Genomic DNA, 13,378 nt, shown 5'->3' on the forward strand with positions numbered 1-13,378 from the left:
GTGTGTGTGTGTGTGTGTGTGTGTGTGTGTGTGTGTTTTTATGTATTCTGATTTGTCTGGTGGTGCAGCTGGCTCGAGCAACAGCAACGCTTACCTAAGGCCCCTAATGAGTTCTGCACTCTGGAGCCACAAACACTATTCAACACCTGGCAATAAATGTGGGTGTGTTTATGTGTGTTAAGGGGTGTATATACCATATGTGAATAGGCGTGTGTATGTGAGTGTGTGCACGGTAGACAAATGGCACAGGGCAGAGCCCTTCAACCCAAGGCTGCACTGATGACATGTACTTTAAAACCTACAGTATAATCTTAGGTCACCACTGCTGGTAGCTGGAAGTTTGGCGGGTGTTTTTGTGCTGAATGCTATGCTGCAGAATGCACTAATCGCTCAGAACAAAACAACATTTATGAGTACTAGTATTAAGCGAGTCTTACTTTATGCACTGTTGCCATGCACAAAATACATTAATAACAACATTAACAGTTGAGTTAGTTTTACTGATCGACTCAGGCTTTTATCCTGGAAGATTTAAACCTCTCAGAAATTACACAAGACTGAGTCCCTACATGGAATGGAATGGCTTTGAATGACCACCAAAAACGCTTGTCTTTTACTGTGAACATTTCTTGTTCAATATGTTGCAGTTTAACAAACAAGAAAGTGAGCAACCTAGGCTTGATGGATATTTTTTTGCATCTAGCATCTCACGTTCATCTCAGTAAGTTAGCATAAGTAGACAACAGACAACTTCTGTGGAGGCTACTTAAAAATAAAAGTACTTCCTGTGACTGATTGCAGTAAAACTAAATTAGTTTTAAACAAATAAGGTTTTTTACCTTTTCACATATCAAGTGTAAATCATCACACTATAAGTTACCAATTCCTTTAGACCGTTTTAAACTAAACAACATGAATTTCTTGCAAACATTTTACAATACTACAAGATTCTAAATAATTAATGCAAACTCAACTAAACTCAATATTTGTGAAGTACTGCAGTTCTTTAAATATTGTTACTCTGTCAGATCTGTCAATCCAGGACAACACTTAAAAATGTCAATAATCACAACACTTCCTTATATTATAAGTTTACAATCCAGAGCTGCTGTTAGGAAATAAAAAAATAAAAAATTGGACTTCAACCGCAATAAACAAACTTCATAACAATGATGTAAACATTTTTTGTTGGTCAGGTGCTGCTTTCAGCTAAATATAAAAACCCCAAAAGCTCTGCCAATTTAAATCCCAGCAAATATTTCTAAATGTTGACTTAACCATCTGTAACATAATAGCTAACGTTTTGGCTAGCTACCTACACATACAACAATGCACTTTTTAACACAAATTTCCCAATAAATATAACAGCCTGTTCTCATTACATTGTTTCATTTTATGCATCAAGTTTACCATGAATTTTGACTAATACAAATTAAAAATTGATTTCTTTTATATACATTTTATTATTGTTATTATTATTGTTATTATTATTATGTTTACTAAACATATGCTATTTATAGCTTCAATTTCATGTTATATTATTTATGTTTGTTTTTCACATGCTTTTTATCAACAACAACAAAAAAACTAAATATAAATCTTTCTAAGTGGAACTATTGTTATATAACGGTTACCTCATTTTTAATAATCACAAAAGACATTTGAGATCCCGGTGAGGCTGATTAAGTTTGACTACACAATCACAAGGCTGGTTGCAATTTAAACTTTCTTTTTTACAGATGTAGTTTGCTGGTGTTAATGTTTCTTAGGCTGTTTCTCAGGTTTTCCCTACAATGTTAAATTAATTAGCCGTTTATGTCACTAATGTTCCAGTAATTTAACCCTCCCTTTCTGGCATATTTGAAACTCTGATTGTTGCCTGAGGTTGCACTAAAAACTTCCAAATACAACTGATAACCATCAGTACTTTTGTCACGTATGATGACATTTAAAGTATATATGACTTATAGAAAAGCAACAACAAAAGAACATTTTATTTAAAACCACTGAGTCAACACAACACTCTTGCTCTTACCTTGCGGGCACTCTTCCACATGTACTTCATATAAGCGTAGGTGACATGTGGGTGGGCTGTGGGTAGCGGGTGATCAAGTTGCTTGGAGGGGTCGACACCCAGAAGGAGCACAAGGGTCTTATGGGCCAGCGCCTGCAGGGATTAAGAGGGCATTGGGAAAAAGGAGCAAATGAATCACCATACGGCTCCCAGTTTAATAAGAACCCGTAGGGTTTTTAGGAATCCCAAGACAATACAAGCATAATCAACTTTTACCTTGACAAGGTTAGATTTTTTTGATTTTTTTAAAGAGTGAAAAAGAAAATAGGTCATTGTATGAGTTTAAAGAGAGAACAATAAGATAAAGTCTTAGTGGGGGGTCATTTCCCCCGTGTAAATCACATTTCCAGCTATGTTTGACGTTCAATCACATTAATTTTTAGTTACATCATAGTTGGAGATTCTGTTATTTTTTGTGTGTGTGCGTGCGTGCGTGCGTGTTTGTTATTTTGTTTCCCAGGATATGGTGTCTAGCCAGAAGCTGTCAGAGCTGTGTGCTGAAATGCAACAAGTGTGTAGAAGGAAAAATTGGCCAATTGTCTGCCATCCCTTGCAATCAATTAGAACAACAGTGAGTGGTAAAGGATGGAAAATTATACCACTTAAATTGTGCAGATATGCATAAGGTTTCTAACAGTGTGATTGACTTCGCTTTTCCGTTTGACCATGCTGTCAACTCGGATTTATTTCTCCAGAATTTTATGGGATTCTAATTAATTATGCATAATCAGGGGTCAGATCAGAGAATATTGAGGGGCTTTGTAAAAAATATTTCACTGTACTGACCAGACGTCCACTCTTGCCACAGAGGCTGGCATATTTTAACCACGTCCTCATGTCCTCGTGGGGGCTGATGACAATCGATCTAACCATCAGGATCCTTTGCCAGTCCTCTACGATACGCTGACAACCCTAGAAGAAAACACACCAAAAATCACAAGGATCAGACCGGTTAAACACATTACCCTTTTGTTGTTCCCTTCAAAGAAAGGAACCCACTCGTTAAACTCAAGAGAATGAACACACGTGAAAGAGCAGTACAGAAGAAATCCAAGGGGCCTACTATTACTAACAGGGGTTTCTGTCTTAAACATGTCCACATGTGAGTAGAGGTTGACGCGCCAGAACAGTATTCTGTATTCATACATTTGTAAGTACCATTAGCAGATTTTTTCTATTAAATATCCTCTAAACCTCAACCTCATCCTTGTGGTATAACACAGTGCTGAAGGGGCAGGCAGACAGTGGAGTAACCCGATTCTGATGGAAAAAAGCATGCACTGTACAATCCTCTCTGTATGACTTGAATGTAAGCAAATCAACAGGGAGTAGACAAAATAATATTAACATTTCATGAAAAAGGACTTGATTATAATTACAAACACTGCCACAAGAAAGGGTCATGTTAGGTTGCATGGCAACTAGCAGAAACAAATGAGGTCTTGAAATCTGTATTGGGTTGATTTACTAGCAGAGTTTCACAGATAATACAACCCATCTTTGTGTTTGACGCGGTAATTTACATACTTCAAGGTTTAAGTCCTTTTCATTAAGTGCTAACCTTATCTGAAACTTTTTTGCTGTATTCTTTAGATGGCAAACGTTGTCGGGACGAGCCATTTTGTGAGCTGTTATAAGCTGAGGCTAAAATTAAATAATACAGTTTTTGAAATAGACATAACATGATGGGATAATGGGCTGAGTGCAGGTAGAATCTGGCAGAAGCTGTGTTCAGTGATTAGTAGTTTAGTCTTGGTTTAACTGCAAGAACTTATTGACATCATCCTGCTGGGAAGTTTAAGGAAGTGCCAAATTATCCAGTTGAAGCAACTTGATTAAAAAGAACAGCTTTATATTATTTGGGGCGCTATGGTGGACAGGTGGTCTTAAACGTATATCATGTAACCGTAACGTCCCTGGTTGGAATATTTCCATGTATCATGCATGTCTTCCCCCTTTCTTCTCACCCATTTTTCACGTCAGCCGCTTGAACCACTGTATCGAATAAGGGCAAAAATACCAAAACAAACACACAAAACACTCTCATTGGTATACGAATTCCAAACCCACTGCCTTAGTCTATGAGTATGAATATTAAGGTCAATTTTCTGCCACAGTTTATCAATGTTTGACTGTTGGAATGTTACATTGTCAAAGGGGCTACAGAATGGGTTAATATATTGAATAGGCCCAGTAAAAGTGTGTGATAAATTGTTAAAATATTTGAGTAGAGGACCACAGGGAACAATAATAAAGCAAGAGAAGGTGGACCCGATGTCGACCTAACTCTTTCTAGTAGGAAATTTACAGATGTCCCATGATTTGAATTAGTGAAAGCTGAGACACCAACAAACAGCAGGGAACATAAGAAGATAGTTTAGAACAACAACTTACAGCTAAGAGTCCAAAATTCAAACAGGTTCTCACAGCGATACAAGTGCAAGACCTTTGACACATTTACCCACAAGCAGTGGTGTGCAGTGTTTGCATACACTCTTTGCCCTACCACTACTCTTTTGACGAGAGAGAGACTGGGATAAAAGAAAGGAGCGGGACAGTGACTGCCTGACAGATGTGTGAGGTCAGCCTCGAATAAATCACTAGAGAGAAAAAACCTGTCAGGCATTGGAGACCCAGCTCTGGTGCTGCTGGCCCTGTCTGTTTGCTCAAGAAGACCCTCCTTGATCCTAAATACCTCCTCCAACTAACCTCCATCTGTTATGAATGGAAAAAGTCAAGACGATCATGAGTGACTTCATTTACTACGTAGGGATTTCAGTGTGTGTAATAGTTTCCTTTCAACGGTCAAGCTAATTTTATAAAAATGCATTACTAATGGAATGCTAATAATTGGAAAGTCACTAATGTTTGAAGACCATCCATGTGGCTGGCATAAATTCACATACACGTATTCACTTTGCATCTGTTGCTAAAAAATATACTCCAACCTTTTCTTTGAAATAGGTATACAGGCATATGCAGTTTTCAGACAAATACAATCTTCCTGGGCTGTGGTTAAGGTAAAGGATGACACAGGTTTTGAGGATTTACCAAATGTCAGGACCATTTGAACAGGAGACAGGAAGGCCAACAGAGACTGTGAGTAACTAAGCAGCATGTATAACATTGGATGAGGAATGGTGTATCACAAGTCCATGACTTATCATCATGGTTTATGGTTAATCTGCCTGACTTAATTCTTCCCTCAACATGCACATACAAGGATGAGGACTTTTATGCAATCATATGTTGATTCCGCTGTGAAAAGGCCAACATGGAAAAGATGAACTTGAACAGTTTTATCTTAGATCGGATAGCATTTGTCTCAAAATCTAAAGACTTGGCAGGTGCTACAATTTTCCTTGACCGCTTGTGGATTTGTGGTTCTTCCACACATCCTGCTGTCTCATTTACCAGCATGTACAACATTGTAATTCACAAATAATTATAATAATAGTAATCAATGTCAAGAAGTAGGAGGAGTTTGGATGGGATTACAGTGTGGGTTACACAAAACAAGCTTTTTCTGAATATTCCTACAAGAGTCATTTTATGCAGGCTATGGCAAGCAAGGCCACAGTTGAATCAAATATGTTCTAATTTTATTTTTAAAGAGCAACTATTAAATAGCATTTTCAGGATTATACTTGCATTTTGTGTTTGTACTAAAACATGTTTACATGTTTTAATGTTAAAAAAAACCACTTTCTTTTTTTCATACTGCCCATGGCTCCTGCACTCGTATTAACCCTCGGAAATTACCAGTATTGGCCAAGATTATAGCTATGTTAGCATGCGCCTACTTAATAGTTAGCAGTATGCTAACGTTAGATTGTAGTGGAACGAAACAGAACTTTCTACCGTCAATAATCGCATATGAAGGCTTCTGAACCAAACACTACCCAATCGGACATATTTCAACAAGGAAAGTGACCCAGAATTGTGGAGAATTTAACAACATTGGTAACCAAGATGACATTGTTTACTGCCGTTAGCCATGTGGCTACTTAAGTTAGCAGATAAAGGCTAGTAAAGGCTTTTAAACCAAATGCTACTAACAGAAAATGTTTCAGGAGTAATGTGACTTGGAATTGGAGAGAATTTCCCGACACTGGCAGCCAAAGTGACATTGTTTACTGCTGTTAGTATGTTGTTACATGGAACAATGTTAACATCGCAGCAGCTTAGAAAATAAAACTCTACAGTCCTGCCTACCTGGAGCAGATGACCAATCTTAGCAGGCAAGCTTAAAAACTGTTGAAACTGGAGTGTTCAGAATAGTTGAATGAATGAATGAATGAATGTGAACGTTTTGGCTTACAGGGATTTGTCTAAAATATGTTTACCTCATCATTTGACTTTTGGCCACGTTTAACATAAAAATCCAACATTGTAGATATTCATATGATATGAAAACGTGGAAAAGCTTAATATGCAACCTTTAAGTGTCCAAGTCCATTTATTGTTTGTCCCTGTAACGCTAAACTTTGGTCATGACCTTCAGTCGATATACAAAACAATCTGTGGCCAAAGTGAGTTTTGTGAGGTTCAAATCTAATATCCCTTTATCAACATGCAACTTAGTTTTACCGCTGTGATCAAATTCAATCATACTACTACTATTCTACTAAGCAACTACTACTTGGAGTGAAGCTAAATGTTTCAGACCTTTATCCATTAACGTTACTTTTAGGAAACTATTTTAACCATTTTTCAATTACTTTAAGCTATTCATTTGCACTGTTAAGTCATTACTTTTGGCTACCTGTATAAACTTCTGTGCTCACTTGCCAACTAGTTGTCAGTGCACACACTCTTCCATAACTGCCAAATTTAGTATTCAGGTGTTACAGTTGACATAATGTTGTTAATGTGGATATATTTTAATAAAATCATAATGGCTATTTTTTTTAAATTAGTTACTTAATTAATTAATACTCTTCAATCTTTCCATGTACCCCATGGCAATTGCAAAAGTACCCCCAGGTTTGGAATCACTGGTCTAATATAAGCAACCTGCTGCGCGACTAGAAACATACACCCAGAATCAAAGTGAAAAAACAAAAAAAACAAATCAAATTTTGGTCACTTCTACACCGCAGAGTGCACAGTGTCAAAAACATTTGATTTTGAAACGTAGTTTAGTTCAAGTGATTTTATTTGTTAAGAAAAGTTGTGACAGAATTTCTGTAAATAAGTAGACTAATTTGGACAGATAGTAGCTAGTTTTGGCTAAATAAATAATATCTCACTTAGTTTCTACTGACCTTCATCTGAAGTTTGTTCAAGCACAGGAAATAACACTTCATGAGTCCAACATGATTCTACTCTATAAATCTACTTTAAATTTAAATAATTTAAATTCAAATGTAGAAATAAACATAAAAATCTAAAAGATGTTAAATCCTCACACACTGAGGTATTTAGAGTGTGAGTGTGTGTGTGTGTTGTGTGTGTGTGTGTGTGTGGTGTGTGTGTGTGTGTGTGTGTATGTGTGTATGGTGTCTGGCTTGTAATGTTTCCCATTAGTAACAGTAGCCTTTCCAGCATCTGCTTTACATTTCTAGTTGCACAAGAGTGTGTGTGTGTATGCACAGTTACCTGAAGCCTCTCCCACCACGTATCCCTAATGATGTCTCTCCTCTTGGCACCAGCTTATACTGGATCACCTCCTCTAGCTTGACAGCATCTGGCTAGACACCATAGCCTGGGAAACGGGGGACGGACGCACGCACGCACGCACGCACGCACGCACGCACGCACACACGCACACACACACACAACACACACACACACACACAACACACACACACACACACACACACACACAATTAATGTTGCAAAAGGCCCTTCTTTGTAATATAAAAAGGATCATTAAAGCTTGTAAATGAATCAGTATCTAGAATTGAATTGAATGCAATCAGCAACCCACTGGACCTTCTTGTACAACATCTGTCAGAAAAGGTTGGTAATTTCCATAAAGTGGATTTGTTTATTGCTGCCACTTGTACAAAGATTCGGAGTCTAGATGCTTGCTAAAGTGTGTCTGCTGTTCATGGTGAACAGCTACAGTATGTCAATTAAAATCAAATAAGATCACATCGCTATCATGATAACGTTACCTGACATCATATGTACGAGAGGAACACTGCTGTTTGGGTTTTCAACTTCAGATTTGTAATGTTGATGGATAATTCAACGTGTAGATAATAAGCCTGGAGCAGTGGAAACTAAATAAAGAAGCTCAATCTTAGATCTCATCTTTTTAAGTCATCACTTTAATAAAATTGTGTTGCCATGGCATAATATTTCTGCACATGAATACAATGAAAACTGAGATGGTGGACTGAAGCCAGGCGTTAAATATTTTTGGCTGACTCGGCGGAACACTTACCCCGTAGGCTCGACTGTAGCTCTCTCCAGCCATAGCCGTCAGCTCAGCATCCAGGAGGTCTCTTGCTTTGTCAATACACTACATGAAAAACAAAAACAAAACAAAATGTACAGTGTGATCTATTAATGAAATGAATGTCAGCCTGAATGGTGCATTTTGCAGATTTTCAACCGGCTTTTTGTCTTTGGGTTTTTTCGGGGGGTGTTCATCTAACCACACTGCAATGACACAAAGCTCGTTGAAAAATGGCAATGTTTCCCTTTGACTTAGTTGCCCCAAGATACTCCAACTCTTCAGAAAAGCTAATAAATAGCAATAATGGCATTTCCTCAATAACATAAGGATGGCATGACCCCAGAATGTACCATGACACAATGTCACACCATCCTAAAAAACATCTTGCATCAGGACCAGCTGGGATTGGACTAAACCCAGGGAATAAAAACAAATTGTACAAATGTACGAAGGCATGTTAAAGTTTGCTGCTCACACCCTTTTCACTTAAGTGCAGCCAACAGTGACACATTAATACAACAAGGACTATAACACCTGCTTGTATAGAAAAATGGTTTGATGCACTGCTGAGTGCCAAGTGTTTTATGAGGAGAGGGAAAGGTGTGAAAGTTATGTAACCATGACTGAAGATGTATCTTCAAAAAGACAACCTTATTTTGTATGCCTACTCAGAGAAAAGGAGAGGAACTGGCGAGTGATAAAGAGAAGTTAGTCACTGTTCCTGCCATAACTGTGATGCAAATTCCCAAACGTTTCCATAATGGTCAACCAACTGTCAGAGTACTTTCATGCCCTAAAAATGTTTTTCCTACCTTCCCATTTTTTTGTATGTATTACTGTATATTACTGACTCATTCGTAAACTTTCCTGTTCCCTAACTTTTCGTAACAGGACTACACTTCTCCAAATTCAGGGATACTGCAGACATTCCACCACCAGTGAGAACCCTGAGGGGTGGAAAAAGAGTCATTGAAAGAAAAACCTGATCCAGAGCAGCAAAAGGGACAAACAAGGACACAAGTACTGTGGCTGAAAACGTGCTGATTTATTAGGCTGCTACAGCCAATGATTTTGGGAACTGTTATTAGTGGGAAGGTAAAATAAGGGAGGATGACTAAGGATGTTCTCTGAGGCCAAGACACACAGCTGTTTCAGACCAAATCCCCCCCAATTATATTTTTTTGAGGGGAGGGAAAGGAGGAATGGCATGCCTAAACACCTCTTCAGGCATGCACAACAAGAGGAGGGGTTTTGGGAGGGTGGTTGGGACAAGGTGACAATGAGGCTGCTTTTTTATAGCCTCAACTCAGTTATGGTCCTGTTTACTACTGAAATACTGCACCGGGGCCTCATTGGAAATGTGCAGTCCAGACGACTCCTGATAAATGCAGTGTCTGGCTTCTGGCAGCACAAACAAACTAAATCTTCCCTTCCCTTACATAAAGGTTGCACTTACTGTATGTACTTAAATCCAATGAGATTACTTTATTACTAAGAAGGCCTCTATGTAAATGGACCAAATCATCCGCTAAAATAAACTTGAGGTTTAAAAAAAAAAAAATGAAACAATTTACAAATCAAATGCACACTGGAGGACTGGATATAACATGAATCTTTGCACAGCCACAGACTGCTTTACTGGGGGGAGCACAACGGCCATGTCTACACATCATTGCTGGAACAGACCAAACACAAAGACACATGCTGAAACTCATGGTGCACATGTGTGGTTGTTGGGGGTATAGAGGAAGGAAAGGAACAGCCCTAAAGAATCAAAAGGACTAAGTGCGAGGATTACTAACCACATCCGGAAGACTAGACTGAGCTCATGTTGACATTCAAGCTTTCACCCTCCCTCCATCTGCTTTTCATTTCTTTTCATTCATTATGAGTTGGCTCAACGTTACAATAGTCAAAAGTCTGCTTTCCCTTTTTAGCTGATGTAGAATCCTATAGGCCACACCTGGATCTAATCTCCAGATTAGAGACGGGAGGGTGGCTGTGGAGGAATGAAGGGGCACAAGGAGCAGGTCTCCTGGGCTTTGTGGTGAAAAGAGGACTTGGAGGATGAGTCCAGAGAAATTGGAGGAGCAGGTGTTTACTGGTGTCAGCGCTGGAGCTGTGTCCATATGACATGCTAGCGTCCAGCTTAAACAAATCCATCTCTAGGCGCCATGAGCTCATCTAACATCCCAACCTTCATCAAATGAGGAAAACAGCACCCTGACCTCCACCAGACCTTGTTGACAGGCACAAAGCAGAGGGAATGGAATCTGTATTTGTTTGAGGCTGAATGCTGTAATGATTTACAATTTCAAAAGTTACATAATATTTCCACACCAAGGAGGCTCGTGTTTCTTTACAGAGATCATTTCAAATGATTTTTACTTTTTATACCCTGCTATGAAGACTAATGAAAATTCCAGAAACCATGAGACTAGGCAAATTCCCATGTGGCATGTCTTTAGGAGATGTTTTCTCAAAATATATACTTTTAATGTACATTAACTGGGGGGAAATTTTATCCACTGGGTGTATTTGTGAGTGGTAATGTAACCCACCTGCTGGGCCAATGAGAATAGGTCCTGATGCAGGGCTAGCACTGCTCTGTAAAAAGCCCCATCATGTGTGTCTCTTGGGATCATACACGTGTACTCCTCCATGCTGTCCCAGTGCCCTGGAGGAACAACAGTCAAGTTATGAAAAAGCACAAAAACTGGTTTCAGCAGGAAGCATTTAATATTGACTGAAAGAGCTAGTTAGCGGATCTCTTAAGACCTTACTTAGCAAGACTGAGGCAGATTGAAGTTTGGCAGCCCATCACTGCTGGTTTAAACAACACTTCACCTCAGCTTGCTATGATTTAAATGATTGCAACCTCAACATTTTGCTTCCCAACTATAACAATAAAAGATGGTTTGAATGTTCAGATAGACGGTAGTTGGGTTCGGTTGAGTTTACGACTGACTTAAGAAAGTAAAACCACAGACCTCAAACCTCAGAGGATGCTTCTGCAGTGTGGTCCCTGCATTTCTCCACCATTGCACGTTACGATATGTCAATGTTATGACTGGATACCGTTCCCATATGGTTATGTGAGGGGGACTTGGCAAGAGCTGTTACTGTTTTCATTGCTGCTGAGTTTGATTGCATGGTTGAGTCAGACGGAGGATGGCCTAAATTCTCAGTGCACAAGTCTTTTCTTATAACCCAGCTGACTTTTCTATTCATATATTATAGGAAGTCTTTTTAGTGGTTACCTAGACCCCAGGCAGCAGCAGCAGCCATTCGTGCCATCTTGGCCTGGGTTTCCTCGCTGACCAGTGTCCACTCCTCGCAGCACTGCTGGTGCAACTGGCCCCTGGAAAACATTAATCACAGGCTTCAGATGGTAGAAAAAGGAGATGCTGATTTGTTCAGTCCCATGTTCACAGTGATGACATCAGTGAATCAGGAACTGATTGCAGCTATCAGCAGGTTCATTAACTAATCAGGTAATCATGTGCAGAGTACTTTTGTATACACTGCAGTACTAAAGGTATAGAGTCACAACTTGCTGACGGGAATTTTACGCTAGTGAATAATGAAAAATAATTGTCTAAAGCAATGCTATCCTGTACTGGTCTAGTCTTTATCCTCAAGAGATAAAAGGTTCTTCTAAAGTCCACGTTCTAATGATAATATATACATGTCAAGACACAACTTTTTCTTTTCCAGCATGAACCAACAGTTGAAGAAATCCTTCTCCAAAATTGCCAAGCTCTTCCAGCCAAGGATGAGAAGAAGTTAGACCAGGTTTCTTTTACATCTGCCATTATTTATTTCTTCATTTATTCTTAAAGATCTTAAATCAGTGTACCGTTCAGTAACAGTCCTGATAAAATCAAGTATTCCAGCAAACAGATGGATGTTCATGTTAGGGTCAGCTGCATCTAACCAAGACTAATCCCTCATGAACAACAATCAGGGCTGCATTGTCCTGGAGGAGATCAAACCCGTTGCATGTGTTTTACAGGCAGGAAGCTGGAACGAGAGTAGACTGAGGAAGAGAAAGAGGGAGGAAGGCACAGACAGATAAAAAGAGAAGGTAGGTTTGGATAGGGGTCAGTGAAGTGAAGCCGTTCTCCAGCTGCCTGGCTATTGTATAACATGAAAGCAACATGTACAAAAAGCTCCAGTACACTAGGTGTATGTGTGTTTGTCTACAACAGACAAACAGAGAGTCCAGCGGAAGGATGCGCTTGAGTTATAATTTGACTCAGCAGGCTATTATTCACATTTTAGGAATTTCACTTGAGAAGTTGCTAAAATACATTTTAAAATAAGACATTCATTTAGCATGTCGTAAGACCTCTCCTCAGGACTGTGAGCTTGCACCAACTGTGAATAATTTTTGTGTGGAATGACTCAGTGTATACATTAAAGGCACAAGGAGGCAGGTTACATAAGCAAATAAACATTTGCTTAGCGTTATGAGCTCTGTGACGATCCACATTTTTGGACCCCACAGATATTTTGTGACTTTCCTTAAAAAATGGTCTTTGATGGTGGGCGGGTGTTACAAGGTTGAGCCTCAGCTGAGGTTTCATTGGAGTGGTGGTGCCTCTTACTGCCTGTTCATGCATTTTCCGGTAAAATTACTCCGGTCAAGGAACTTTTCTCTCTCTTTTTGCCCAGTTATCGAAGGCCTCCATGCTAGGACTTATTACGGAATAGGCTGCTGGGGCAAATAATGGAATGAGGGTATACTACCTCAAACAATCTCAAAATCCATTAGAGCCAAGATTAAAAACTAAATAAACTAATTTCAAGGCTTGGCTCCACCTTGGCTTGACTCTCTCTCTCATGGATGCGCAAAATGCTCTGGGCGGGCAAAGCAGAGAAAGGGGAGGTAA

At 39.2% G+C, this 13,378-nt stretch overlaps 1 protein-coding gene across 1 annotated transcript in view; it reads right to left on the reverse strand.

Moving 5' to 3' along the window:
- The window catches only part of mtor (mechanistic target of rapamycin kinase), a 104,557-nt gene that overhangs the window by 19,290 nt on the left and 71,889 nt on the right, over positions 1–13,378 (reverse strand). The window contains 8 exon segments of the mRNA XM_032521013.1: positions 2,036–2,167; positions 2,861–2,986; positions 7,676–7,719; positions 7,722–7,754; positions 7,757–7,781; positions 8,469–8,546; positions 11,045–11,160; positions 11,744–11,844. Coding sequence (XP_032376904.1) covers positions 2,036–2,167; positions 2,861–2,986; positions 7,676–7,719; positions 7,722–7,754; positions 7,757–7,781; positions 8,469–8,546; positions 11,045–11,160; positions 11,744–11,844 — 655 coding nt within the window.

This window comes from Etheostoma spectabile, chromosome 7 (assembly GCF_008692095.1).
Source record: "Etheostoma spectabile isolate EspeVRDwgs_2016 chromosome 7, UIUC_Espe_1.0, whole genome shotgun sequence".
Classification (NCBI taxonomy): Eukaryota; Metazoa; Chordata; class Actinopteri; order Perciformes; family Percidae; genus Etheostoma; species Etheostoma spectabile.